General features: G+C 39.1%; 1 protein-coding gene across 4 annotated transcripts in view; it reads right to left on the reverse strand.

Moving 5' to 3' along the window:
* COLEC10 (collectin subfamily member 10) overlaps positions 1–26,699 on the reverse strand; it is a 195,041-nt gene that overhangs the window by 44,906 nt on the left and 123,436 nt on the right. Inside the window, exon 1 of one of the 4 annotated variants that reach the window (XR_001501838.3) lies at positions 8,069–8,255. The exons of 2 other annotated variants lie outside the window; for them this stretch is intronic. Coding sequence is in view for 1 of the 2 variants with exons in the window: in NM_001205713.1 (NP_001192642.1) it covers positions 8,069–8,216 (148 nt within the window). In the remaining variant the exon portion in view is untranslated. Of the gene's footprint in view, positions 1–8,068; positions 8,256–26,699 lie in introns of those variants that run through there. One more of the 4 variants, NM_001205713.1, reaches the window with a different exon arrangement.

A 26,699-nucleotide genomic window follows, 5' to 3' on the forward strand; every position in this document is an offset into this window, starting at 1 on the left:
GACCCCATGGACTGCAGCCTACCAGGCTCCTCCGTCCATGGGATTTTCCAGGCAAGAGTACTGGAGTGGGGTGCCATTGAGCTCTATGCTAAACACGTCTTAATTTTCAGATTAAGCATTTGAGATTGACAATATAATTATCTCCATTTAGAAAACAGGGACACCAAGGCTGATAAATGTTGTTTGTTGTTGTTTTAGTCGCTAAGTTGTGTCTGACTTTTGCGACACCATGGACTGTAGCCTGCCAGGCTCCTCTGTCCATGTGATTTCCCAGGCAAGAATACTGGAGTGGGTTGTCATTTCTTTCTCCAGGGGCTTTTCCTGACCCAATAATCAAATCTGTCCTGCATTGGCAGGCCGGTTCTTTACCACTGAGCCACCAGGGAACTCCAGATATGTAAGTGACAGAGGTCAAATTAAAAAAAACATATATTCTATCTTCAAAGTGCATCATCTTTATCAACATGTGAGTTTTTATTACTACAGTCCCTAGTAATGATTGATATATAGCCAACTTATTATGTAAGCAAGTTGTAGGAAAAAATGGCATAGGTCGTACATAAAACTTTATTAAATGAAACAAACTATTTTTTTTTGTCATTACCTACTGACTCATCTTTGTCCACGCTTTGATTGACTAAAGTTTTATTCTTCCTGTCCTGACCTAACCTTGAACTCTTTTCTTGACATCTATTCAAAGGGAAAAGGAGAGGGGAAAGAATGGTTCAGAACACCCACATACTGGAATATAAAGTTGAAAAAGCCAAGCCACTTAAAATTTTGGTCCGTCCTCATGCATAGCATACATATTAACACTCTTAATGAAAGACTGTAGTGAATTAATATAATTAATATAAAGGTTTTAGGAAAATACCTACTTGCTTAACCTCTCTGATAAAGTCACCAGAAAGAACTCAGCAGCTTAATCTGTATCAAGGTGACCGAGCTAAAACAATTCTGTACCATGTTTATACACTGACCTCCTTTCCTAATGTTAATTTATACCTCCAAGGGAAGGATCATTTCATGCCTAATGAGGATGACAAAACGTGAGGACAATGATATAACACGGTGAAATGGAACAATGTTTACTGGTTGGGAATCTGGAAGATGACTGTTAGCTCTGCCGTCAATGAGCAGCTGTGTGACCTAGAACAAGTTACTTTATGTCTCTGGGCTTCAGTTTTCACAAATGTGAAAATAACGGGGGTTAAATTAAGTAATCTGGAGTTACTTTAAAAGGTAGTTACACTTCCAATCAGAGTGTGAAAGTAACCCAGATACTGCTGGGCATACTGGCCATCTGTTTGGAAACTGAAAACACTCTTGAAAAATAACTCATGTGTCAATTGCTGGGATCCAGGGCCATGTTCAGAAAAATAGTGAGTGGCCAGATGAAGTCCAAATCCTAGAGGTAAGGGGTTTGCTGAGAAAGAAATTATCCCAAAGAAAGAGGTTTATATACTGGCAAAGCCATGTGATCTCATAGTGTCTGGCACTCAAAGATTAGTGCTCTCGTCCACCCACGCATGGGCTCCATAGGGATGGATAGGATTTTTAAGCCAAAACTTAAGTATAATAGCTATTTCATCCTGCCCTGTAAAATCCTCTGATGTCTTCAACACTGGTTGGGACCCCTCCAGCTGATTAGATGGTTTAGCACTATGACTGGAACGTGGAGTCCAATTGGGATTGAATTGAGTTCCAACCCACCACCTTCCAACTGTGTGACCTTAGGCTAGTGACTTAATAGTTATGACCCTGTTTCTTCATCTCTCAAATGAGAATTATGTCTCCTCTCTCAAAGTCTATTGAGAGAGTTTAACTTAAAAATTGCTGGAAAGCATTCAAGCAGCGCCTTGCCAGTGGCATCTGTTCAATGTGTGCTGGTTACTATTGCTACCACCATGACTGAGACTGCCATTACAGTCAAGCTGAAGAGGAGAGAGCCTTTCTTGGCTGCTTGAGTTCATCACAGGCCACAAGTGTGGATTGATGATCATTACTTGTAAATTTGCAGTGTCCTCAGAAGCAAAGGGAAGCCTTCCTTACTGAGTGAAGTGTCATTGAGTTAGTGGTCAGGCCAGGCCAACACAGGGGCACCAGGGGAGCTGTGCACTGCTGTGCTTACAGTGGCCACTGGTGGGAAAGTTCTTTAAGTACTGAAGGGGTGAAATGACAGCGCCTTCCAAGAGCAGTTTTTTTTTTTTTTGAAGCATTGCACAACTTATGGGGGAATCTGCAGCATATCCCTGGAAAGTATTTTCAAGGAACTGTCAGGGGATCTTGGAAAATCTGGGTTCATTCATTGTGTCAAAAGGGAAGCCCCAGTGACTCAGTGGTAAAGAATCTGCCTGCTAATGCAGGAGACACACAACAAGCTCAGGTTCAATCCCTCGATCGGGAAGATCCTCTGGAGTAGGAAACGGCAACCCACTCCAATATTCTTGACTGGGAAATCCCATGGACAGAGGAGCCTGACAGGCTACAGTCCAAGGGGTTGCAAATGAGTTGAACATGACTTAGCAACTAAAAAACAATTGCATCAAAAATATTTACTGAGCCATCACTATGTGTCAGGAATTCTTCTAGGGTCTCTGCCATCATGAAACTTTCATTCTAGGACTGACAGTATGTATATAAATAGCAATCAGTCTGTGAAAATAATAAAATGTCTTGGAAACTATGACAGAGAGTACAGGGGTCTTCAGGCAGGGCCCCACTGTGCAGATGGCACTGGAGCTAAAACCAAAAACGAGAAGAAGGAACTCTCCTTGGGAAGATTTGGAGCAAGTTTGGGTCAGACAAAAGGAACATCAAGTGCAAAGATCCTGGGTTGGGAATGAGAGACAAAGCAAGGAAGGCTGCAGCAAACAAGTGGGCAAGTAGTATGAGGCGGGAGAAGTTGGGAGAAGCCAGATGGATCCAAAGGACCTCTGAGTCCACATAGACACACACACACACACACGCACACACACACACACACACACACACACACACACACAAATGTCTTTGAAAGAAAAGCCTCCTAAACTAAAAGCCAAAATAAGCAGTAGGGTAAAATACCATTCTAAATATAATTTCTAAACAGACAAATGAAGTGATGGAGTTCATTATCAGAGAGGCGGGTCATCACATTTAGCATGTAGTACAGTACAATGCTGGACTGTGAGGTTGCATAAACTCCATGTTTTGAGGCAGGGTCCTACTCATTTCTTATCAAAAAGGGGTCAGTGGGCTGTGTTTTCAAACATTATTCTAATAGAAACTAGTAGACGTCACAGAATGACCATGGACCCATACTAGAAGGTCAGGGGTCAAGCTCAAATTGCATGACTATAACATCTTAAGTGGAAGACCTTGGAAACTCCACTTGACCTCATTGAGAGTATTTGTTTATCCTTGCTTTTGCACTGTGGTGTTGGAGAAGACTCTTGAGAGTCCCTTGGACTGCAAGGAGATCCAACCAGTCCATTCTGGAGGAGATCAGCCCTGGGATTTCTTTGGAAGGAATGATGCTAAAGCTGAAACTCCAGTACTTTGGCCACTTCATGCGAAGAGTTGACTCATTGGAAAAGACTCTGATGCTGGGAGGGATTAGGGGCAGGAGGAGAAGGGGATGACAGAGGATGAGATGGCTGGATGGCATCACTGACTTGATGGACGTGAGTCTGGGTGAACTCCGGGAGTTGGTGATGGACAGGGAGGCCTGGCGTGCTGTGATTCATGGGGTCGCAAAGAGTCGGACACGACTGAGCGACTGAACTGAACTGAACTGAGGTTTAAAATAATTGCTACCACATAAGTCAATTATAGGGTTTCCCTCATAACTCAGTCAGTAAAGAGTCTGCCTGCAATACAGGAGACCCAGGTTTGATTCCTGGGTTGGGAAGATCCCCTGGAGAAGGAAATGGCAACTCCAGTATTCTTGCCTGGAGAAATCCATGAACAGAGGAGCCTGGCAGCTACAGTCTATGGGGTCGCAAGAGTTGGACATGACTGAGCGACTAAACCTAGGCTGTGAAAATTAAACAAGATAGCGAAGGACAGGGAAACCTGGCATGCTACAGTCCATGGGGTCAAAAAGAGCCAATCAGGACTTACTTATCACCCAAATATTTCTTAGTGGTTTTACGTTTCTTTTTTAACATTTCTTATTAAAATTTCTTGTCATTGCTGTTTTGAAGTAAAACCACTAGAGGTCAGAATTTCACGTAAATTGTTTAAGGAAACCACCAACGTTGGGGGAAAAAAAATGTCTACTAAGCAGCATAAAATAATAAATTTAAGGTGAAGAAAGAAAAATAAAAATGGCTTTCAACAAATAATTTTTGATAACTAGAGCAATACTCATTCTCAAAACTGCTATTCAATGGACTTAGCCAAATAGGAAGAAGAGGGAAAGACAAACAGAATTTGTTAAGTATCTGTTCTCGACACCGATACAGTTTAAGGTTCACATTGATTATCTGATGTTATTCTTAAAACATGTCTGCCATGAAACTCATTTTGCAAATAAAGAAACTAAAGTATAGACAGATGTGATATCATCCTGAATGAAGATCAAGCAGGTACAATCCAATGTTTTCCACTAAGTCAAGTTTGTGAAATAGTGCAGGAAAAAATGGTGTCTCTGTGTTAGATAACATACTATATGACAGATTAACATTAACAGTTTTCTGTTTGCCATTCTATATATTTTTATTTAATTCCAAGTCTCCTAAATGAATCTAGGGAAAGTTCCTTTTGTTGTCTGTTTCTCAGAGTATTTAGAAGTTTCTGAGCACAGTGCTGATAAATATGGTATTGAGATGATTAGCCATGAAGAAAAACATAGACCAGCTTGCTTTTAGGAAAAATATTTTGAACAAGGGCAATAATCTAGTTCTTTAAAAATGTTTACTTAGCCATCAAACCTTTCTTTTTTGTCATTTTGTAGAGATAAATATATAAATCTGCCTTATTCAGGGGTGGGGAAGACTATCATCACGTTCATAAGAGGATGAAGCAGTCTATATCTTGAGGGAAGACAAAAATCATTTTTGTGTTTTGGGGTATCCACAATGTCTAGCACAGGACACAGAGCAGAGGTAGGGCAGTGATGAATAGGCTCTTGATGCTATACGTGTTGTGCACATAGAGGCAATTTGCAAATAAAAATATGAGTTACGTGGGGCCTGACCCCAAGAGTTTTTAAGCTAACACCAGTTTGAAATGTAGGTACAAGCTTTTTCCTTAGCTTGAAACCTTTAGCATTGTACATGATGCCTGGGTTCCCTGGTGGCTCAGACAGTAAAGCATCTGCCTACTATACGGGAAACCCGGGTTCGATCCCTGGGTTGGGAAGATGCCCTGGAGAAGGAAATGGCACCCCACTCCAGTACTCTTGCCTGGAAAATCCCATGGACAGAGGAGCCTGGTAGGCTGCAGTCCATGGGGTTGCAAAGAATCGGACATGACTGAGCGACTTCACTTCACTGATGCCTGGGACTTAGTAGGTATTCAGTATGCTCCAGAATCTTGGAATCACTTTAATAAGAATTTCTTTAATAAGAAATGTGGAATCCATTTGATGCCAAGTCCCTGGGCTCTAGGGGAAGAAGAAATTGTACCAAGTCCATAACAGACTTAGTTCTGGAATCCGGGGTTCTTAAGGGGTCCTTTCCAAGTCTTTCTTCCCTGGGAGCACTCACTTCTTCCTTCTGTCACATTCTCACTTGTAATCATCTCATAATTTCTACATACACTCAGGAAGAGAGTTAAAGGGGTTTCCACTGTTTGGAGTCTTAAGAGAGTTGCTAATGGGAAGGGAAAAGTTTTGTGTTAAATTAAAAAAATGAGAGTTGGAAGATTTATGTGGACACTATGCTGGTATCCAACACATATTAATTGCTCTCTGCTTTCCCTCTTAAATTATTTACCATTTCATTGCTCATGACACTGATATATATATATATGAAAAATGTAAAAGTGTTAGTTACTCAGCTGTGTCTGACTATTTGCAATCCCATGGACTGTAGCCCACCAGGCTCCTCTGTCCATGGAATTCAACTGGAGTGAGTTGCCATGCCCTTCTCCAAGGGATCCTCCCAACCCAGGAATCGAACCCAGATCTCCTACATTACAGGCAGATTCTTTATCATCTGAGGCATCAGGAAACCATATATATATATATATATATAATTTAATGCATCTCTTGTACATAAAATAGTGCTTAGCACATTCAATATATGTTGGCTGAGTTGAAATGACTAGAATCATTGAATTGGAGTACACTGTCTTTTGGACATTATTTTAACAATACTTTGTCCATTCTTCCTCCAGTTTGAAAGTTGCAGTTTCTCTGTAAGGAAAACTGCTTAACATTTCTATTCTCAAATGGATTCTCCCTTTGAAGGGACAGAAACATTTTAATTTTCCTCTATTCTGTGGAAAGTCCAGTAATGGTTTTAAGTAAATACTTTGTTTCTGACTGAAACTTTCTTTTCTGAACATTGACCCTCGCATTATTCATTTATTCACCCAAGAAATTATTTGGAAGCCCCAAGGTCTCATTGTTCTTCCTTGCATTTATTTTATGGTATCAAAGGTTAAAACTTAGATTGCAATCTTAGGAGGAAATTAATTCACTGATTAAGAAAAATGCATTTTAAGCAATACACATTTAAATCACTGACAAGCACAGGGCGATGTTTTTCTGTTGTGTCTGTGTGTGTGTTTTTAAGACCTTTTTTTCAACTTAAAATTTTAAGTAAGCTGCAATTCTTCCACCCTCTAGCCTGGAGAAACAGAGCATGAATTACTAACGAAGGAGCACCGATCTGTACTGCAGTGACCACTTCCAGAACAAAAGGGTCAGAGCTGAAACCAAGAAAACAGGAGCATTTTTTAATCAACCAGGTGCTTGAAGCACATTTGGACCTTGGCCCTACTTGAAAAAAAAAAATTCCAATATTCTATCGTCCTTTTGTTGAAGGCTCTTGGCCCTAAAGTCTCCACTTGCAAATAAAGAAATGCTTATTTCTATACTATCTCCAATCCTTTATTTGTTTTATTTTTATTATTTATTTTTTTTGGAGGGGGTTGTTTGGTTTCGAAGAACATAGAAGTATAATTATAAACATACTGATCTTTCAACATTTACAATAAACAGTATTTGGAAAAAGCAGGCTACAAGAAAAAGGGGAAACATGTCTGATGTCTGTTATGCAACTACTATGTTCCAGACATTAAATATTTTTTTGCAAATATTACTTTATTTAATCATTACTCCAGTGGTGAGTGGAGAGGATGATAACACTTTCCCCCGCTCCTAATACGAAAGAGCTTAGGTTCAGAGAGTTAAAACTTTTCCTAAAGAGCATGTAGCTAGAAAGAAACGAAACAGAAATTTTCAGCCTGGTCCATGTCTCACTAAGGTAATTTTTTCTGTTATCCAACACTTCTCAAAATGGACCACACACTTTGATTATGACTGTAGAAAAATATGATTAATAGGGGACACAAGTTTAAGAGACATGGAAGAAATAAAAACAATATGCTGAGATGACAGTGCCATTTTCCTTTTTTGGCATTTTTTTTTTTCTTACTGCCACCTCCAATTCTTGATGGACCCCTCTTCTTTGGAACCCAGGAGTCCATTAATTTATGAAATGTATAAAAGAATTAAAGTTTACTGAGCTTTTGTCTAGTAGCTTTACCAGAATCAGTATGAGAAAACAGTTGGAGTAAAAACAGTCCATGAATAGAGATGTTATTAACAAAAGGAATCTTGTCTGTGTATCCCCCCTGGAGCTGCAAGGAAGGCGGAATATCCCCCTGTCCCAGGTGAATTCTATCACATCCCTGTCCCAGGCTTCCACTCCCTCCTGGGGTTCTCTTACTTAACATCAAGGGAGTACCAGGACATTGATTTTCCTAAAATAGAAGGAGAGTAGAACTCTAGGGGGGAGAGTAGAAAACTCTAGGGAGGAGAGTTAGAGAAAGTGGGAGCTAGAGTGGCACTGAGCGATGAAGTAAGAGAGCTTACTTATTAGATGGGAAAATTTCACTTTTTTTCTTTCCTCACCTTTGGGTCCTGGTGAAATGGTGTGTGTGGCACAGACTTCAGTCGTAGGACGACTGTCGAGGTCCAGACCCAGACTCTGAATTTGCAAAAGAAAGAGCACCAGGAGAATGAACTGGTTTCTTCGAACTTGGGCTCCAAAGCCACCCATTGCTGCGGTTTCCTCAAAAAAGGGCTGCCTCAAAGTGCCAAATAAACAGTTCGATTTTTAATGAAAACTTCTTCTTTGGGGAAGAAAGGGAAATATCTGGAACACACATTCCAAAAAGGGCTGTAAAGACAGGAAGGAAGCATATCTTAGGTTGTTTATTTTCTCAGTGTTCCAAATGAGCCGTACATTTTCCAGACTGTTTACTTTCAAGTGACAAGAGTTTATTGAAAATTATCTCTGACCTAAACACTCAAGTGTGCAGGTCAGTAGAAACACTCCAGAAAATAGAACAGATATACCTTTGGCTTAGTACATGAATGGATAATTTAATGCCCAAATTGCACTTAAATGTTGGGGTTCCAGAAAGACTGAGCCAGAGATTTTATGAATTACCTACATATTATATAATCATTGTGCATGGCTTTGAGCTTTTTAACAAGGAAATATTCATTACCTGTTTCTGGTGTCAGTTGAACACTAATACTCTTACTGCTCTCCATAAGCTTATTTCCTTCTCTTGCTACAAAGAATTGTCTTGGGGTTAAACCCCAAAGGAAAGAACACCACTTACTGCAAAGCAATTAGGCAATAAGTATCAAGAATGTTAAAAATATGTATAGCCTTTGCCCTAGTAACTGGCCTTCTGGTACACTGCCTTAAAGAAATACTGTGAAATGTGGACAAAGCTTTGATTAAAAGATGTGGCCAAAGCAGGAAGGGGCATCAACTGCCTAATGACATATTGTTGTTGTTTAGTAGCTAAGTCATGTCTGACTCTTTTGTGACCCCGTGGACTGTAGCCCACCAGGATCCTCTGTCCATGGGATTTCCCAGGAAAGAATACTGGAGTGAGTTGCCATTTCCTTCTCCAGGGGATCTTCCTGACTCAGAGATCAAACTTGTGTCTCCTGCATTGGCAGGCAGATTCTTTACCACTGAGTCAATGATATGTTGCTGCTGCTGCTGCTGCTGCTAAGTCGCTTCAGTCGTGTCCGACTCTGTGTGATCCCATAGATGGCAGCCCACCAGGTTCCTCCTTCCCCGGGATTCTCCAGGCAAGAACAGTGGAGTGGGTTGCCAGTTCCTTCTCCAGTGCATGGAAGTTCATGAAAAGTGAAAGTGAAGTCGCTCAGTTGTGTCCGACCCTCTGCGACCACGTGGACTGCAGCCTACCAGGCTCCTCCGTCCGTGGGATTTTTCCAGGCAAGAGTACTGGAGTGGGGTGCCATTGCCTTCTCCGCAATGATATGTTAAGGGTTGCCAAATCATAGTACATACAAATGTGTGAGCGTGCAACATGACAATTTTATTAAAAGAAGGAAATGGCGACCCACTCCAGTATTCTTGCCTGGGAAATCTGATGGGCATAGGAGCCTGATGGGTTGCAGTCCATGTGGTCACAAAGAATCAGATACAACTGAGCTACTAAACAACAATTATGGAGGCTAGAAATCTGAGTTCAAGGCATTGGCAAAGCATGCCTCTTCTGAAGACACCAAGAGAGGATCAGTTCCAGGCTCTCTCATAACCCCTGGTAGTGCCCCAAGGCGCTACAGTATGAGGTCTTGGGAGTAGGACTTCAACATAGGATTTTTCTATTTTGGCCTACTGCTACTGCTAAGTCGCTTCAGTTGTGTCCGACTCTGTGCGACCCCATAGACGGCAGCTCACTAGACTCCTCTGTCCCTGGGATTCTCCAGGCAAGAATACTGGAATGGGTTGCCATTTCCTTCTCCAATTTTTTTGGCCTGAGGAGACTCAATTCAACGCATAACAACAGACTAGTACTATGACTAGACTTATCTTTTCATAAGTCATACAGGGAAAGGGAGGGAAAGGAACTGGCATTGTTTGAATAGTCATTATGTGCAAAGATAGCCTTGGTCTCTTAACTTGCTTATTTTCTTTAAACCTGAAGATAGCCCTGTGGAATAGATAGTAATTCCCTTGCTTTGAAGCTCAGAAAAGTTGAGCAGTTTTCCCAAGGCCTCTGTGATGGTTGCTTTTAGGAGTCGACTGGATCATGGGAGCCAGACCCTCGGCTATACAGTTTTTCTGGGCATGTCTGTGAGAATGTTTCCAGATGAGCTTAGCATTTGAACTGGTAGACTGAGTAAACCAGTTTGGCCTCCCCAAAAGAGGGGCTCTCATCCAATTCTTTGAGTGCCTGAGTACAACAAAAAGACAGAGAATTTGCTCTTTGCCTGAGTGACAGAACTGGGACTGATGTTGTCCTACACTTGGACTAGAACTTACAGCATCATTTATGCTGGTTCTAGAGCCTTTGGACTGGGACAGGTATTTATATCATTGTCTTCCTCAATTCTCAAGGTCTTCGGGCTTAGCCTGAAGGTATGCCACTAGCTTTCCCAGGTCTCCAGCTTGCAAATGGTAGATCATGAGACTTTACATCCTTCACAATCATGTAAGCAAGTTTCATCTAATAGATCTCTTTCTTGAGGTATAGATATGCATATCTATAGATATGGGCATATACAGAGGTATATGCTGAAGAATGTACAGAATGAAGCAGGGCAAAGGCTAATGGAGTTTTGCCAAGAAAACGCATTGGTCATAGCAAACACCCTCTTCCAACAACACAATAGAAGACTCTACACATGGACATCACCAGATGGTCAACACCGAAATCAGATTGATTATATTCTTTGCAGCCAAAGATGTAGAAGCTCTATACAGTCAGCAAAAACAAGACCGGGAGCAGACTGTGGCTCAGATCGTGAACTCCTTATTACCAAATTCAGACTTAAATTGAAGAAAGTAGGGAAAACCACTAGACCATTCAGGTATGACTTAAATCAAATCCCTTATGATTATACAGTGGAGGTGAGAAATAGATTCAAGGGATTAGATTTGATAGAGTGCCTGAAGAACTATGGACGGGGGTTCATGACATTGTACGGGAGACAGGGATCAAGACCATTCCCAAGGAAAAGAAATGCAAAAAGCAAAATGGCTGCCTGAGGAGGCCTTACAAATAGCTGTGAAAAGAAGAGAAGCTAAAAGCAAAGGAGAAAAGGAAAGATATATCCATTTGAATGCAGAGTTCCAAAGAATAGCAAGGAGAGATAAGAAAGCCTTCCTCAGTGATCAATGCAAAGAAATAGAGGAAAACAATAGAATGGGAAAGACTAGAGATTTCTTCAAGAAAATGAGAGATACCAAGGGAACATTCCATGCAAAAATGGGCTCGATAAAGGACAGAAATGGTAGGGACCTAACAGAAGCAGAAGATACTAAGAAGAGGTGGCAAGAATACACAGAAGAACTGTACAAAAAAGATCTTCATGACCAGATAACCACGATAGTATGATCACTGACCTAGAGCCGGACATCCTGGAATGTGAAGTCAAGTGGGCCTTTGGAAGCATCACTATGAACAAAGCTAATGGAGGTGATGCAATTGCAGTTGAGCTATCTCAAATCCTTAAAAAAAGATGCTGTGAAAGTGCTGCACTCAATATGCCAGCAAATCTGGAAAACTCAGCAGTGTCCACAGGACTGGAAAAGGTCAATTTTCATTCCAATCCCAAAGAAAGGCAATGCCAAAGAACACTCAAACTACTGCACAGTTGCACTTAGCTCACACGCTAGTAAAATAATGTTCAAAATTCTCCAAGCCAGGCTTCAACAGTATGTGAACTATGAACTTCCAGATTTTCAAGCTGGTTTCAGAAAAGGCAGAGGAACCAGAGATTAAATTGCCAACATCTGTTGAAACATCAAAAAAGCAAGAGAGTTCCAGGAAAACATCTACTTCTGCTTTATTGACTATGCCAAATCCTTTGACTATATGGATCACAATAAACTGTGGAAAATTCTGAAAGAGATGGGCATATCAGACCACTTGACCTCCTTCCTGAGAAATCTGTAGGCAGGTCAGGAAGCAACAGTTAGAACTGGACATGGAAAAACAGACTGATTCCAAATAAGGAAAGGAGTACATCAAGGCTGTATATTGTCACCCTGCTTATTTAACTTATATGCAGAATACATCATGAGAAATGCTGGACTGGATGAAGCACAAGCTGGAATCAAGAATTCTGGGAAAAATATCAATAACCTCAGATATGCAGATGACACCACCCTTACGGTAGAAAGCAAAAAAGAACTAAAGATCTTCTTGATGAAAGTGAAAAAGGAGACTGAAAAAGTTGGCTTAAAACTCAACATTCAGAAAACTAAGATCATGGCATCTGGTCCCATCACTTCATGGCAAATAGATGGGGAAACAGTGAGAGACTTTTTTAGGGTGGGGCTCCAAAATCACTGCAGATGGTGACTACAGCCATGAAATGAAAAGACGCTTACTCCTTGGAAGAAAAGTTATGACCAACCTAGACAGCTGCCATCTATGGGGTCGCTCAGAGTCAGACACGACTGAAGTGACTTAGCAACAGCAGCAGACAGCATATTCAAAAGCAGAGACATTACTTTGCCAACAAAGGTCCATCTAGCCAAGGCTATGGTTTTTCCAGTAGTCATTTATGGATGTGAGAGTTTGACTATAAAGCAAGCTGAGTGCTGAAGAACTGATGCTTTTGAATTGAGGTGTTGGAGAAGACTCTTAGGAGTCCTTTGGACTGCAAGGAGATCCAACCAGTCCATCCTAAAGGAAATCAGCCCTGAATATTCATTGGAAGGACTGATGCTGAAGCCAAAACTCCAATACTTTGGCCACCTGATGAGAACTGACTCATTGGAAAAGACCCTGATGCTCGGAAAAATTGAAGACTGGAGGAGAAGGGGACGACAGAGGATTAGATGGTTGGATGGCATCACTGACTCAATGGACATGAGTCTGAGTAAACTCCAGGATTTGGTGATGGACAAGGGAGGCCTGGCATGCTGCAGTCCATGGGGTCGCGAAGAGTCGGACATGACTGAGTGACTGAACTGAACTGATATATACGGGCTTCCCAGGTGGCTCAATGGTAAAGAATCCATTTGCCAAGCAGGAGACATGGGTTCAATCCCTGTGTTGGGAAGATCCCTTGAAGGAGGAAATGGTCTGGAGAAATTCTATGTATAGAGGAGCTGGGCGGGCTACAGTCCATGGGGTCACAAAGAGCTGGACTTAGCGACTAAAACAACAACAATAATACTGATATATACAGACAGATATAAACACAAAGATACAGATAAGATATAGATAGATAAAGATATATCCTGTTGGTTCTATTTCTCTGGAGACCCTATAGTCCCCATTGAAAAGGGGACAAAAGAAATTCAAATACAAATTATGTCTAAAAATTTCTGCTTTAAAATGCTATTTTCATTCCATAAAGCTGAATATTCTCTAGCTTTGAAAGTGCATTCATTTTCATACATGCTTAAAATGTCCAAAGTGGATGCATTTGTCAAGTTAACTGTGATAGGAAAATGGAATTAATAGAATGACGTTAGAAGCCTCAAATTTCACATCTGTCATAACCAGATGTATGACACAGAGCAAATCACTTAACTGCAATTGCCTCAAGGCATATAAAGTGAGTGTGGACTTGATATTTAATGTACCTTCTGAATTCTATGATTCTTTGAAAATAGGTGTTCTTTAAGCTATTTAGACTATTCTAAATCTATTTCACTTCTTTCATTTCTTTTTTAAGCACTGCCTGGCACACAATGAAAATGCATTCATTACATCTATATACAGAGATCCACTGGTAACAGTTTAAAGCAATAGTCCTTAGTATTTTTCCTTGAATGCCCTATTCCTGCTTCTTTCCAACATTTTTTAAAAAAACTCACCAGTGCATATAATATCTTTCCATATTAATGAATAGACTATCATATCAAAATTTGAATTAGTTCCGATTATTCATCACACATTTTATATATAAAATGTGATTTAGTCAATCAATGCCCTATTGTTGGGAATTGGAACTTTCTAATATTATAATATTGTGATAAACATCTTTAGAGCTCAAACTGTGTTCTTATTCTTTTTGATCTTGTAGAAGATGAATGTATGTGACTTGGTAACTCACTGAATGCTGAGAGCAAGAGACAAAGAGAAATTTCTAAAAAATAATTCATATATTGTCATCACATTGTTCTGTTCTTTCTCATGGAGTCTATGGTCTCCAGATTGATTTCTTTCTAATCTGGCTTGGAAATTATAGTTTGCTTTTCCCCTCACTGATAAATATGGGAGATTATAAATAGGTGGATATTCAAAGAAGAGGACTTTCATAGACTAGAGAGAACTGCTCTACTTTCAGCTATGATTTACCAAGAAATGTGATCTTAAAAAACACTTTTCAGTTTTAATCTGGATGACAAGAAAAACACTGCTGCCACTAAGAAACCCTGGTTATGGAAAAAATAATTCTGAAAGGAAAATAATGAGGCTGGCTAAGTTTAAAGGTCAGGGAAATAACAGGATGGAGATCACAAGGCAGGCATTTTGGAATGCAGGTTATGATTCCAGGAGAAAGTCTAGAATTTGAGATTTCAATTGGAGAGTGAAAAGAATGGAGATTATAGATAAAAGTGGAATTTTGAGTGAGAAAAGAAGTTCAAGAGTATGAATGCCAAGAGATTCTAAGTTCAGGGGATCAGAAGGTGAAAGGAGGGTTAGCAAACAGATCAAAGAGGGAGCAAAATGTCAAGGAAGCCAAAGGACAAGAAAGTCTAGGTGTATAATTGGTCCCAATGAATGCACGGAAGCATAAGATGAAGGCTGAGATAAGCCATGGGATTTAGAAGTCAGTAATTTATAAATAGCACCTTATGAATGAAAGAGATCACTTGGTAGAGAGATTTCATCAAGATGACAGAAAAGGAGTGACAAGGAGTCCTATGACCACTGGGAAAGTCATTATTGAAAAGTCACAATCATAAGAAAACTATAATAATACAACTTTATTGACATATATTTCTCCTGCTTACTTACCTTCAACATCTAAAAACATGCTGTATCAGTTCTCCTTAAGAGTTCTAAACAGTGCTTAAACCAGAGTGCTATTAAAAATTAAATGTTGTGATGAGTGAGAAATGGAATCTAGAATAATTTACTATATAATCTGTCAATGAAGAAAAGAAAAATAATGTAAAGAAGGTACTAATGAAACCACATTTGTGAACCCATTTCAACCACATTTAAAGTTGTGAGCCTGTCACTATTGTTTAAAAATTTTGTACAGGTTCCCTGATAACCCAGTAAATATGGAATGAATGAATGACAGAAATTTTAAAAGGGGAGAGAGGATTGAATAAATGAAAGGAAGTCATCAGATGATGTTAAATGTATTTCTTGTGAAAAATATCTGTTGCTTGCTTGAAAAATATTGAGATATAAGAAGTAATTCTCCATTATTTAGAAAATGAAGTCAGAAGTTGAAGTACAAGTCAACTCTGCCTTTTCTTTAAAACATAGTTCTGAAATAAACAATAAATCAATCAAGTTTTCAGTTCAAATAAAATTAGAAGAGGTTAGATGGAGCTAGTAGTAAAGAATCCACCTGCCAATGCAAGAGAAACAAGGGATGCGAGTTCGATCCCTGAGTCAGAAAGATCCCCTGGAAGATGACATGGCAACTTACTCCAATATTCTTGTCTGGAAAACTCCATGGACAGAGGAGCCTGGCAAGCTATAGTCCACAGGGCCGCAAAGAGTTGAACAAGACCAAGTGTGTGCACACGCGCATGTGCATGCGCACACACACAATAATGAATCTAAAAAGACAAGAATTAGTGACTCATTTATGAAATTGTCCTGTGATCCCACATTTTCCTGAATTTTTCATCTTCCATTTCCCAAGGCATTTGAAATTGTAGGCTTAAGATTTATTCTTGTCCAAAATGACATACCACTGAAGTGAATAACAAGTGGTATTTCACCCCCTTCCCTCTCTTCTACCCATTTTTCATGGTGAATGGTGACCCCATAAAAAATTTGTGCACATTTCAATGCCCCAACCCTGTGAATGTGATCTTAGTTGGCAAAAGGGTCTTTGTAGATGTAATTAAGTTAAAGATCTCAAGATAAATTATCTGGATTATCCATGTGTTGTGTTAGTCATGTCCAACTCTTTGCGACCTCATAGACTGTAGCCCACCAGGCTCCTCTGTCCATGGAATTCTCCAGGCGAGAATTCTAGAGTAGGTTGCCATTTCTTTCTCCAAGAGGTCTTCCCAACCCAGGGAGGGAACCCGGGTCTCCTGCATTGACGGTAGATTCTTTACTGTCTAAACCACCAGGAAAGCAAATTATCTGGATTATCTGGGTGGTCCTTAAATCCAATAACAAGTGTCTTTATAAGAGACACTAAGAGGAGACACAGGGACAAAAGGAGAAGGTCACATGAGGACAGAGGCAGAGGTTGAAATTATGCAGCCACGCTCAGGAACCCCTGGAGCTACCAAAAACTAAAAGAATGTAGGAACCACTGTTTGCCTAGAGCCTTCAGAAGGAGCTCAGGCCTGCATCTCAATTTCATACTCTGACCTTCATGCTACTGCTACTGCTAAGTCACTTCAGTCGTGTCCGACTCTGTGCAACCCCATAGATGGCAGCCCACCAGGTTCCCCCGTCCCTGGGATTCTCCAGGCAAGAACACTGGAGTGGGTTGCCATTTCCTTCTCCAATGCAGGAAAGTGAAAAGTGAAAGTGAAGTCGCTCAGTCATGTCCGACCCTCAGCGACTCCATGGACTGCAGCCTTCCAGGCTCCTCCGTCCATGGGATTTTCTAGGCAAGAGTACTGGAGTGGGGTGCCATTGCCTTCTCCTCTGACCTTCATAGTTGTGAGATAATAAATTTGTGTTATTTTAAGACACCAACTCTGTGTTAGCTTGTTACAGCAGGCCTAGGAAACTAAGATACCATTCTTGTGATATTCCTTCCCAGTTACTGGGAAGGAAAAACATAATATACATGTACTTGGTGCCTGACAGAGACAGTGTAACATCTGTTCTTGTGTATTTTAATTATTGTGCATCCAGCTTAGATGCTATCTGGAGGGAAATGAAAAACAGAATATGAAACAAGCATATCCCAAGGCTGAAGTGTTTTACTAGTTAAAACAGGAGAACAACAAAATGACAACCTCATCTCCTGAAGGAATTTCCTGACAAGGTGACATAACTCAACTCTGGACTTGGTTTGGTCTTTGTCCATTCCCATATAAGCATCTTATTTGCTTAAAATTCTCTCTTGTAAGTTAATTTAATTGTTTGAAGTTTGTAAAAAAAATAGAAGTTATTAGAAAGGCTTTTAAAATGACATATTTAGAAAGCAAAATGCTAACAGACATTCATAAAATTATTTTTTTATATTTTAAGTCATATTTATAAAAGCACATCTTAAAAAAATCAAATTGTTTTAATAGGTTTATGAGATAAAACACAATCCTCCTACTATTCTTGCCCTAATCTTTATTCTTGCTCCTGTGAGGACATTATTATAGTCATTTCTTCTTCTTTTATCTTTTCCATATTTTTAAGCAAAAAATTTATACTGGTATTCTTGAGTTTTATTTTTTCAATTAAATTGACTTAATTGGAAAGTGGAGATTTCTTTCTCTTTCATCCTTAGTCCTACGTCTTCTTCCACATGTTTCATTTATTTCTCTTTATAATTTAATATTATCATTTAATACAATATTCAGTGTATTATCATGACTGTAACAATTATTCATAGCTGAATCACATGGTGCATTATGATGACATTTTGTTTCCTGAACTAATTTTGTTTTCACAATATTTAATAACTGTGTTGTTTTCTTTTAAATGGCTTTCTATGTACCAACCCTATAATAACTACTCATTCTTTGAGATTTGTCAGTTCTGTGTAAAGTGTAAAATATTCAAAATATTCAACTAGTTTCCACTATTTTTCTTAGAAATACTTCTTCCTCTGCTTTTCTTAGAAATGCCTCAAGATACTTGTACCGTCTAGACTGAATGTTATTTAGGCTGAGGTAGAGCTTTCATTTTGGGACTTTTCTTCACTGTCTAAGAACATGTATTACCACTTCTTTTCCTGTGTCCACACTTTTTCCCTTGGTTTTATCCTTCACCTTGTGTTGTATTTTCCCGAAAAAGAATGAAGCTGTAGATACACTTTTCAGATGCTGCATGTCTGAAAATGTAATAATTCTATCTCCAAATTACGTTGTATTTTGGCTGGGTATAGAACTCTGGGTTGGAAGTAATTTCACCATGACATGTAAAAGCATCATTCTACTTTCTTCTAGCTTCCAGTATTGCTATCAAGAGCTTTGATGTCGTTCAAATTGTCTACTCTTTGTACAGAATATTGTTTTCATTTTAGGAGCATTTCTTTATCTACTGAAATTTCAGTAGTATGTCCTTAATTTGAGCCTTTTTGCATTCACCGCTCTGCATTATCTGTAGTCACTTTTCTATTGCTTCTTCTTTTCTGTAGAATCTATCATAATAGATTATTATTATTATTTGTATTCTATTATTGCTATTTTGGTGATATTCTGGAGGAAATAGAATATAAATACGTAGATTCAAGCTGCCATATGGACTCAGATACTCCAAAGATTACCTTATCATATAGTTTCAAGCAACTCCTTCAGGCAGATGTCCTAAGGTGAGACTCAATGAGCATATTCTTTCCCCTAAAAATTAGTCTTGGGGAGGATATGGCTACAGGAAGAGAGTAGAGCATCCTTTTCACATAACATGTATGAAACTAAACAAAATTATTAAAAATAAACTATTTCAGAGTTCCGAAAATTGACCAAAGCAGATAATAAGTGTAGAAACATTTATTCTTGAAAAGCTGTCATAGCTTTGTATAAGAACAATGAACGTACGAGTCCTTCATGTGTGATGCCAATTCCATCTTTCCTCTATATAAGATTATGAGCACAGTAGTTTTATCAGTAAAAGGAAGTCCCCAAAATCCAGCAACTTTGCTGCCACAGACAGACTTAATATGGAACAATGTATGTGAAACATACTTATACATTAATGTAACCAACTAGTGAGTACAGAAATAAATTTTCACACTGATTGTTAGCCAAAGTACCAAGGCAATTCAGTGAGGAAAGTGATAGTATTTTTTAACAAATGATGTTGCAGGGAAAATTGAATTGCTACACAAAAAGAACTTAGAACCACATCTCACATTGTACTCAAAAATTAACTCAAAACAGACCAAAAACTGCAATATAAGGGACAAAACTATAAAACTTATAGAAGAAAACATAAAATAAGATACTTGTGACCTTGAGTTAGGCAAAAATTTCTTAGATATTATACCAAAGCCATGGCCCACAAAAATTGATAAATTATATTACTTTCAAATTTAAAACATTTGTACTTAAGCACACATATACATCATTAAGAATAAATAGACAAGTCACACATTGGAAGAAAGTATTTGCAAACCATATATTTAATAAAGGACTTGTAAAAAACTGAATAATAAAATGCAACTGACTAAATAAAAAAGCATGAGCTAAATAACTGAGCAAACATCATCACCGACTCCAATGGACATGAGTTTGAGCAAACTCTGGGAGATGGTGATGGAGACGGAAGCCTGGCGCGCTGCAGACCATGTGGTCACAAAGAGTAAGACACAACTGAGTGACTGAACTGAACTGACATTTGTACAAAGACAGTAAATAGCTAATATAGGTATGGAAAGATGCCCAATGTCATTACTCCTTAAGTTCCAATCAGATACCATTAGCCACAGATTAGACTAGTCATAACAATAAACCAAGTGATAGTTAAGTGTTGGCTAGGATGTAATAAACTGGAACCCTCCTTCTTTATTGGTAGGGATGTAAATGGTACAGTCACTTTGGAAAACAGTTTGGAAGTTTCTTTAAAAGTTAAATATAAACTTAAAATATAAGCTAGCAATTCAACTCTTTGATAGATTTCCAACAGAAATTAAAATATATGTCCATACAAGTACTTGTACATGAATGTTCATAACAGTGTTATTCATAATAATCAAAAATTGGAAATAAGACAAATGTCCATCAAGCAGTGGATAGATTTTGTCCATCAAGTAGTGTACGCATACAATGGATCAATAATGTCAGGAACAAACTACTGATACATGTAACAACATAGATGATGGTGCCTCTCCAAGTGATCCTTAAGTAGAGGAACCCAGGGGCTTCCCTGGTGGCTCAATGGTATAGAGCCCGCCTGCCAATGCAGGAGACATGGGTTTTATCCTTGGGTCTGGAAGATCCCTGGTAAAAGGAATGGCAACACATTCCAGTATTCACACTTGGGAAATTCCACAGAGGAGCCTGGTGGGTTACAGTTCATGATGTCGCAAAGGGTTGGACAAGACTTAGTGACTGAGCATGCAAGCAGAGGAAACCAGACAAAAATTCCTACATATTATATTATTCCTTTTCCATGAAATTTCTAGGATTGGCAAGATTTCCAAGATAGAAAGCAGATGAGTAGTTGCCTAAGGCTGGGGGTGGAAGCAGAAATTGATTTCGCATGGACACAAAGGAACTTTGGGAAGTGATGGCTCTGTTATAAACTTGTGTTACAGTTGCAGTTGCACAACTACATAAATACATAAAAATCCCAACTCCTCACTTACAACTGGCTAATAGTATGGTACATAATTTATACCTCCCTAAAACTTAAAAAAATCACACAGAAGTGAAAAACAACTAACGTTAAAATTACCTTCCAAACTCTTGAAATGTTTTAATTCTCAAGAAGTGTTTGTAAGCCTAGAATACATCAGTTAGAAAATTTTGCCTCTGCCGCCACTTTGGAAATCAGTTCTGGTAGATTCAATCTTAAAACTGCTGCCATGTTAGCCCCTAGTGTCTTTATGTGATGCTTTTTCAATCAAAGGAATCAATAAAAAACAGTAACCAGAGAAAAGAAAAAACTTAATATATTACAAATTACTAAATTCTATTATTTAAATAAATCTGAGTATAAACTTAATTACAAAAATTAATTACACCAAAGAGCATGAGTATCCCCAACCATTTGCTTACAGATCAATACCTTCTTCTGGTTCTAATGTGTCTTAAGGCAAGTTTCTGATTTTCATTATTTTGTTCTGTGATTAATTATACACTGCAATTTCTTGAATAATATTGGATGAATTAGAATGGGTAATTATATGGGCACATAATGATAGGGGTTTGAGTTTTAATGATAGATATGTGTGACACAAATGCATTTATTCACCTACTGATTCAACAACTGTGTATTATTTATCAGATACTGTAGTATAATATCTGGAATTATTTATCAGATATTATAGTTTAATATCTGTGTCCATAGGCACAGAGTTTTCCTTAGGGAATTCATTATCTTTTGAGGAAGAAGGAGAAATTTAAAAAATACTTGCCAGTTTAAGTTATTTCTTAAATTTTTTCCCATTCTGATAAGGACAAACACCAGGTATCCAGTTGTCATGGAGACTTAGATGAGAGCGACTTGACTTAAGTTTGGTAGATTAGAAAAATTTCCTTTAGTTGATGTTTCCTAAGCAGGTTTTGGAAACTTTATTGGAATCAGACAAATAAAGCTGAGAAGGGATAAAATGAAAACAGCTTCCATAGACAGAGTAGTATATGCCAAGACTCGGTTGAGAGATAGAAAGATATGTGTGGGGAACTGAAAGTAGTTGACTGAGGCTAGAGTTTGGAACTTGATTGGATGGATGAGGCTCAAGCTGAAGGTAAGGACTAGATCTGAAGGACATTATAGGTGTTGCTTAGGAGTTTGGAAAAGATACTAAAGGCAGTGGACGTGCAAGAAAGGTTTTAAGAAAGGGGATGCTGTTGCTGGATCTGAAAATCAGAATATGAGAGATATGTCAGAGGTAGACCTTCATTAATAGAAACAAAAAACAATGGTTTATTTGCTTAACAATATAAGTGTTAGTCACTCAGTGACTGACTCTTTGCAACCCCACCAGGCTCCTCTGTCCATGAGATTTTCCAGGCAAGGATACTGGAGTGGGTTGTCATTTCCTTCTCCAGGGGATCTTCCCAACCCAGGGATCAAACCCGGGTCTCCTGCACTGCAGGCAGATTCTTTACCGAGTGAGCTACAAGGGAAGCCCACTTAACAAGATAGGTGATGGGTTTTTCAGTTTGCTTGTTGTTGTTGTTATTGTTGTTGTTTTTTCCCCAAATCTGAAAGCAGAGAATCCTAATCTTATTGATCACATAGTAGTACCATGCTATCTATCGTCAGGGACCAAGACTTCTATTCTCTGGCTTCACTATATTTTCATGTGGCTTTTCTCCTCATAGTCACAAAAAAGCTGCCATAATTTCAAACATTGCACCTACATTCTAGGCAGGATGACCAAGGGCTGAGATAATTAGACAGCTCGATAGTCATCTTTTCAAAGAATTATCTCCGGGATAATTCTTTGAAAAGATGACTATCGAGCTGTCTAATTAGGAAGTCAAGAAACACCTGGAGTAACAGGCAAATTTGGCCTTGGAATACAGAATGAAGCAGGGCAAAGACTAATAGAGTTTTGCCAAGAAAATGCACTGGTCATAACAAACACCCTCTTCCAACAACACAAGAGAAGACTCTATACATGGACATCACCAGATGGTCAACACTGAAATCAGATTATATTCTTTGCAGCCAAAGATGGAGAAGCTCTATACAGTCAGCAAAAACAAGACCAGGAGCTGACCGTGGCTCAGACCATGAACTCCTTATTGCCAAATTCAGACTTAAATTGAAGAAAGTAGGGAAAACCAATAGACCATTCAGGTATGACCTAAATCAAATCCCTTATGATTATACAGTGCAAGTGAGAAATAGATTTAAGGGCCTAGATCTGATAGATAGAGTGCCCGATGAACTATGGACTGAGGTTCGTGACATTGTACAGGAGACAGGGATCAAGACCATTCCCATAGAAAAGAAATGAAAAAAGCAAAATGGCTGTCTGAGGAGGCCTTACAAATAGCTGTGAAAAGAAGAGAAGCTAAAAGCAAAGGAGAAAAGGAAAGATATAAACATCTGAATGCAGAGTTCCAAGGAATAGCAAGAAGAGATAAGAAAGGCTTCTTAGGTGATCAATGCAAAGAAATAGAGGAAAACAATAGAATGGGAAAGACTAGGGATCTCTTCAAGAAAATCAGAGATACCAAAGGAACATTTCATGCAAAGATGAGCTCGATAAAAGACAGAAATGGTATGGACCTAACAGAAGCAGAAGATATTAAGAAGAGATGGCAAGAATACACAGAAGAACTGTACAAAAAAGATCTTCACGACCAAGATAATCACGATGGTGTGATCACTGACCTAGAGCCAGGCATCCTGGAATGTAAAGTCAAGTGGGCCTTAGAAAGCATCGCTACGAACAAAGCTAGTGGAGGTGATGGAATTCCAGTGGAGCTATTCCAAATCCTGAAAGATGATGCTGTGAAAGTGCTGCACTCAATATGTTAGCAAATGTGGAAAACTCAGCAGTGGCCACAGGACTGGAAAAGGTCAGTGTTCATTCCAACCCCAAAGAAAGGCAGTGCCAAAGAATACTCAAACTACCACACAATTGCACTCATCTCACACACTAGCAAAGTAATGCTCAAAATCCTCCAAGCCAGGCTTCAACAATACATGAACCAAGAACTTCCAGATGAGCAAGCTGGATTTATAAAAGGCAGAGGAACCAGAGATCAAATTTCCAACATCTGCTGGATCATGGAAGAAGCAAGAGAGTTCCAGAAAAACATCTATTTCTGCTTTCTTGACTATGCCAAAGCCTTTGACTGTGTGGATCACAATCAACTGTGGAAAATTCTGAAAGAAATGGGAATACCAGACCACCTGACCTGCCTCTTGAGAAACCTATGTGCAGGTCAGGAAGCAACAGTTAGAACTGGACATGGAACAACAGACTGGTTCCAAATAGGAAAAGGGGTACGTCAAGGCTGTATATTGTCACCCTGTTTATTTAACTTATATGCAGAGTACATCATGAGAAACACTGGACTGGAAGAAACACAAGCTGGAATCAAGATTGTCGGGAGAAATATCAATAACCTCAGATATGCAGATGACACCACCCTTATGGCAGAAAGTGAAGAGGAACTCAAAAGCCTCTTGATGAAAGTGAAAGTGGAGAGTGAAAAAGTTGGCTTAAAGCTCAACATTCAGAAAACGAAGATCATGGCATCTGGTCCCACCACTTCATGGGAAATAGATGGGGAAACAGTGTCAGACTTTATTTTTCTGGGCTCCAAAATCACTGCAGATGGTGACTGCAGCCATGAAATTAAAAGACGCTTACTCCTTGGAAGGAAAGTTATGACCAACCTAGGTACCATATTCAAAAGCAGAGATATTACTTTGCCAACAAAGATTCGTCTAGTCAAGGCTATGGTTTTTCCTGTGGTCATGTATGGATGTGAGAGTTGGACTGTAAAGAAGGCTGAGTGCTGAAGAATTGATGCTTTTGAACTGTGGTGTTGGAGAAGACTCTTGAGAGTCCCTTGGACTGCAAGGAGATCCAACAGTCCATTCTGAAGGAGATCAGCCCTGGGATTTCTTTGGAAGAAATGATGCTAAAGCTGAAACTCCAGTACTTTGGCCATCTCATGCGAAGAGTTGACTCATTGGAAAAGACTGTGATGCTGGGAGGGATTGGGGGCAGGAGGAGAAGGGGACGCCAGAGGATGAGATGGCTGGATGGCATCACTGACTCAATTGACGTGAGTCTGAGTGAACTCCGGGAGTTGGTGATGGACCGGGAGGCCTGGCGTGCTGCGATTCATGGGGTCGCAAAGAGTCGGACACGACTGAGCGACTGATATGATCTGATCCCGGAGAACTTCTGGGGTGAAATCCTCTTACAGCTCATTGGCCAGGATTATGTCCCTGTGCTATCAGCAAGGGAGGCTAAGAGATCAAATAGTTTGATTAGGTAGATCAGGGCTTTGGAAGCAAGAATAGATATAAAGTGAAGCAAATGGATAAAAAAAGAAAGTGAAAGTAACAAGACATACTGATTGTTTGGAAATGGAGGGCAAGGGAGAGGAAGGGGTCAAGGAAATTCCCAGGTTACTGGTTTGAACAGTTGGAAGTGATGTCATTTACTGAGACAAGAAATGCAAATTTCAAGAAAAGACGAAAAATTAAAATTTGAATATGTTAGTTCAACATCCTTGTGGAATATTCAAGGTGTGGTATTGGATGGCCCCAAAGAAATCTCAGCCAGAGGTACAGATTTGAAAGTCATCCACATATAGGTTATAATTAAAGTCATCAGAGTGGATGAGGTCTTGAAAGAATAGGAAGTGATATGCAAAGATTATCAATGTAGAATAAAGGAAGAATCAATAAAATTTGGTAGCTTGTCAAATCCATATAAAAGAAGAAAGTTCAGATTTTATAACTAAGAGATTCATTCTTTTGGCAGTATGAAAGGGAAATTAATACTTTGTGCACTTCTTTTTCCTTTTTGACATGGCATTTTTTTCTTTGTAGTTAGCTCAAATACATGATCTCTTTTAAATTGCTTTATGCTCTCTAGGAAAAATAGATGATTAGACTGAATATTTCTAACAGAAACTGTGTTAAACAAGAATGGTGACTTGACATTTAAAAAGCCTGCACCCAACTTTCAATTTTATTACAGATTTTGTCTCTGGGAAGATGATCTCTTGTGCCACATCATATTTCTCAAATGTGAAGACCAAGATCCATGCTCTGCTTATGGAGATGGGTCAAACAAAGGTTCATTGTACCTGAGTTCCCTGGAGACAGCCACTAAACAGATACAGGCTGAATTACTTAAAGGGCATCTTTGCCTTTCTCATCATTGTGTATAGAGGTCAGGGATGAACATTCTTCAGGGTAATTGCTGTTGACCACTTCTTTTGCCCTTTGCTTCTGAGAAGCCACAGCAACAAGGTCTCCATACAGACTGAAGAGCATCTGGTTGACCTGCTCTATTTGCTTGACATTCAATACAGAGAAGTCAAGAGAGATCATCAGGCATTTGTTGAACTGATGAAATCCAGAATATCACCCATTCCTGGGAAAAAATATTTCCTGCATTATAGAGATAAATATTTACTTCAGCTCTGCTGGGAAACATGTGCCTAATAAAAGATATGTTCCTTTTTTAATGGTCTGTTTATATTGCAGAGATTTCACATTATGAAATTTGGTCACTTACATCATATATAATTTTCATCACATATTTTCACAAAATACTTCTGAGAAGACCTAAACTTAGTAGTCAAGCAAATACCTCATAACAGACATAGATACAGAAGTCTTTTACTCCTATTACTTTTTCTTCTGCAGGATCGAAAAATCTCACAAGGACATGTCACAATGTATACAACACCAAGGAAAGATGTTGGTTGAAAGTGAGCATTTTGTTGCTACAATATTTTTAAACAAGTTAACTTCAGAGGCAGACTATATCAGAGAAAACAGCAGCCAGAATTTAGGGACTCCCAGAAATAATGTTGTGTGTGCTTCCAGACACCATG

This window comes from Bos taurus, chromosome 14 (assembly GCF_002263795.3).
Source record: "Bos taurus isolate L1 Dominette 01449 registration number 42190680 breed Hereford chromosome 14, ARS-UCD2.0, whole genome shotgun sequence".
NCBI lineage: Eukaryota > Metazoa > Chordata > Mammalia > Artiodactyla > Bovidae > Bos > Bos taurus.